The 4,218-nt window shown below is 43.7% G+C and overlaps 1 protein-coding gene across 1 annotated transcript in view; it reads left to right on the top strand.

Annotated features, from left to right (window-relative positions):
- LOC101850459 (microtubule-associated protein 1B-like) overlaps positions 1–4,218 on the top strand; it is a 39,198-nt gene that overhangs the window by 32,521 nt on the left and 2,459 nt on the right. Inside the window, exons 14-17 of the mRNA XM_035972269.1 lie at positions 319–361; positions 946–1,145; positions 2,630–2,780; positions 3,773–3,910. Of these exons, the coding sequence (XP_035828162.1) occupies positions 319–361; positions 946–1,145; positions 2,630–2,780; positions 3,773–3,910 (532 nt within the window). The remainder of the gene's footprint in view (positions 1–318; positions 362–945; positions 1,146–2,629; positions 2,781–3,772; positions 3,911–4,218) is intronic.

Here is a 4,218-nt window from a genome sequence, read left to right as displayed (position 1 = left end):
GGGGGGATCGGTGTTTTCATAACGTTTCACTTGTTGTTGTTGTTTTTGCTGCTGTTGTTGTTGTTGTTGTTGTTGTTGTTGTTGTTGTTGTTGTTGTTGTTGGAGTTGTTGTTGTTGTTTTTTTGCTGTGTTTTGTTTTGTTTGGGGGATGTTTTGTTTTCTATATTGTTGCTTTTGGGTTTTGTTTTGTTTGGGTTTTGAGGGGATGGGGTTGAGGAGGCTCTATTTTTTCAATCCCATCTTGCACTTTTCTTTTCTGGAAAGCTCATAAAAAAACCGATTATCATCCTGCTATTTTCCCGTCATCCATCTCTTCAGGGTCAGTTCACCCTCACCTTCACCTTCACCTATCCTGGTCTGGGTGACCAAAGGAGCACCACTTAAGATTTTGCAACCAGTCTCGTCCACTCCTCGCTGTTTCTAGCTGTCTGTCTTATGATGTTCCAGTCACGGCCAGTCCACTCTTTAAAGTTGTCATCCCATCATTTCCTCTGTCTCAGGTCATCTCCTATTCTTACTCTCTCTCTCTCTCTCTCTCTCTCTCTCTCTCTCTCTCTCTTTCTCTCTCCCAATACTGGTTGGTACTTAAGGCTAAAGGAATTCGACGTAACGCTTGCCTGCCCCTGGCCGTCTCCGCCAATCTTGGCACATCTAAGCCCAGAGCGATTGACCCATCCCTTATCGTGCTTCTGTAACTTTCAGTTTGTATACCTCTTCTTCTTTTCCGGGCTGGTCTGTAGTACCATATCTGAGAGTGCAACCTTTTCTCTGGTATTCTCACAATATGTTTTAAATATCTCCAACTTCTTCCTTTTTGGGGTGGTTCCGCTATCTTCAAATCCAGCTCTTTCCGACACTTCTCTATTTGAAATAAATTTATTACATTCTATGAATAAAATTCTTCGTCCTATTTTCTAAAGCGATCCCTTTACCTTCTTTTACCAGACTTCGCGCCAGGACGACGGCGGACCCCAGATGTTCCCTGACCTCCGCATGGAGGGCTTGGTCCACAGTGAGGGATCAGGCTCCAATGGTACCCCGGAACCGCTCCTGACGGACCGCCAAGGCATGCTGCTGGCTGGCAGACCGCCCACACAACACACCTTTGTCCGACCAAGCAGAGAGGGCTCCGCTGCTCCATCGGGGTACTTCAATACATTAGTAATAAATAGATGTCATTTGTGTTGCGCAAATTTCCGCTCAACAGCAAGCTCTGTGCGCTTTACAATCTATATTATTATCCAAGCATTCCTGATAGCATTCTAGAACAATTGAAACTTTGTGGGAAGCATACAGCGCAAGCTGCTATTCTATAAGCCGACATATTAACTAACAAGATATTTCACTGTCACATTCACATCAGTCTTGGGGGGGGGGGTGTGCCTTCTTTTTCCTGTCTTTTTTTGGTCCTTCTTACTTCTCCTCGTCTTCTCCTCATCACTACCTTCTCATCAGTCTATTTTTCCAATTACCTTTTCCTCTGTTGCACTTCTTTTTCCCCACTTACCTTCTTCTCTTCTCCTCCTTCTTCTCAGTTCTTTTTCATTCTTTTTGTTCCCCTTTCTGCTCTTTTTCCTCTTCTGCAACCCATTTTTATACCTCTTAACTCACTTTACTCTCATTCTTTCGATCATTTGACTGGTTGTGTTCTTACAACAATTACCTTTATGCATACAAAGAGGTGGGGATTTTACTTACTTTACTTTACTTTTTACTTTTTTCTTCCGCTTGTACCCTGGGGTGTCGCGGGGAGACATAGGTGTCTGTCTGCAGCAAGTCGTGTGGCCTGTAGGAGGGACATCCCATGATCTTTAAGGGTGTGTGCCACAGATTCACTCCGTCGTCGCCTTGGTCTTCCTCTGGCTCTCCATCCAGAATATTTAATGTTGTATGCTCTCAGAGCTAGATGGTTTGAGGGCATCCGCGTGAGGTGTCCGAACCACTTGACCCTTTGTTTTTCAATGTGTGGTAGGACTGGTGTTGCTCCCACGGTGTCCCTAATGACTTCATTTTTAATTTTGTCTCTTCTTGTTTTGTTGACCGCTCTTCTTAAGCATTTCATCTCGCATGTGACCAGTTTCCTCTCTGGGGCTTTTGTTAGAGTCCATGTCTGGGGATTTTACACAAGGGATAAATGTGTCAGACTCTGCTCCGCAACAAGAAGGTTGTGATTACTTTATTTACCGCAGTGTACTCAGCTCCAAATGCATGCGTATATCTTGTAGGAATGTTATTAATTGATCGTCAAAGATCGCTGTTTGAGTACAGATTTCACAATTTCTGTATAAACTCACGCTAAAGATGACTTTGATTTTATAGTTTGTCTGCCTTTCCAACTACACGTTTTTTTCGACAGCATGCACATTTGTGAGATTGACTATGCTCCATGTACGCTCTCGTGTATGTACATGTGCATGCATGGGTGTGCATGAATATGATGTATATTATCTTTGCATGCGTGTACATATGTGTTCATGTCTGTGCACCGAGTCGCCCATAAAAATATCCTCTTGTTTAGGAGGAGAAGTCCAGGGCCAGCACTGCCTTTTGAATAATCCGTCAAGGTTTATTTGTTATGTCATTTGAAACTTCAGCTCGAATAAAGGGTATCCCTCCGCGTCTTCCACAGAGGAGGTTTTACCCGATCCCACTCAGAGAGGAAGCGAGCACCCCACGCTGGTGACTCACATAGGTCTGGCCACGACTCCATCCCGAGCATCGATTCCGAAGAGAAACGATTTGTGAAGTTCAAGGAAGATGTGCTTAAACAGCTGGGAGAGGTACGATCGCCAAATATATCGTGTTGTCGGTTACAAGTATGTTGAGTATTGTGTTTTGAGGAAGCTGAAGCTGTTAAATGTTGTCAGTGATGGTTGTTATCTTTTTAACATGCTGGAGAGTTTTTGTCGCAATATGTGGAAATTGTTCTCTGTCTGCCTCCCCTGGTCTCGTTATCTCTTAGTCTCTTTGTCTCTCTGCCTATCAATGCCTCTCTTTCCCAGGCTGTTTCTCTGCCTGTCTGTCTATGTCTCTGTCTCTATCTGTCTGTCTGTCTGTCTGTCTGTCTGTCTGTCTGTCTGTCTGTCTGTCTGTCTGTCTGTCTGTCTGTCTGTCTGTCTGTCTATCTATATCTATATCTATCTATCTATCTATCTATCTATTTATCTATCTACCTGTCTGTGTGCGTGTGCGTGGGATACGAGTGCGTGAGTGTGTGGGTGTGTGTGCGTGGGATATGAGTTTGTGTGTGAGTGTGTGTGCACATGTGTGTGTGTGTGTTTGTGTATGTGAGTGGGTGTATGTGTGTATGTTTGTGTGTGTGTGTGTGTGTGTGTGAGTGTTTGTCTTTCTCTTAGGTAAGAGTTACAGCTCTTTTCCTGGCAGAAAAAAGAAATCTATCTGCAGTCAGATTTCAATTGGTAATATCTTACTTTTTTTGCTCCGTCTCGGCTTCAACCCTACTTTTAACACATAAAAGCCATTAACTTTCTATTACACTGCCGTATATCTTAAGGTGTTGATTTAAATAAAAATGAAAGTAGGTTGTCAACGGGTGGTCTTGTGGTTTGATCCCTCTGTCCTATCAAACATCTACCTTCCTAATATACCTCCTTTTCTCCTTTGTGTGTTACACTCTATTACCACCCCTAATCTTCGTCACTTATATTATGATCTATTTATGTTACAAGTACTGTAAAACGCTTTCTAAAAACAACACTACAAAATATAACAAAGCACATAATGTGTCTATGGGAATTGGCTGGTTCCCCAGCTGGGTGACAAGGACATGAATGCCATCTTGTACCCGAGGGTCAAGCGGTACCCGGAGGACGAGGGGCCACGCCGCGGAGAACCCTCCTACAAGTCGATGAACGCCCTGCAGAGAATACACAAGAAGAAATACCGACAGGTCAGTGTCGTCAAAGACTAGAGGGCAACGTTAGATAATAGACTCTGCACGTTTGCAGATGTTGCTGAGGGATCGGTTAATAAAATATGATACGATATGTTAAGGCATAGTATGGTATGTATGATAAGACATAGAATGGCACGTTAGGGTATGGTATGGTTTGGTTTGGTATAGGTTTCTACCAAGGCTATCTGCACAGTAGGCCAGAGGGATTCCAATTGATGCCTAAATCAAAGTCTGACATTTCTACGAATGAAATAATAACTATAGTGGGGAAAAGACCGGGGGGGGGGGGGGGGGGGGGGGGG

This window comes from Aplysia californica, unplaced genomic scaffold (genome assembly GCF_000002075.1).
Source record: "Aplysia californica isolate F4 #8 unplaced genomic scaffold, AplCal3.0 scaffold00021, whole genome shotgun sequence".
In the NCBI taxonomy this organism is placed as follows: Eukaryota; Metazoa; Mollusca; class Gastropoda; order Aplysiida; family Aplysiidae; genus Aplysia; species Aplysia californica.
This window is presented reverse-complemented; position numbering and strand designations above follow the sequence as displayed.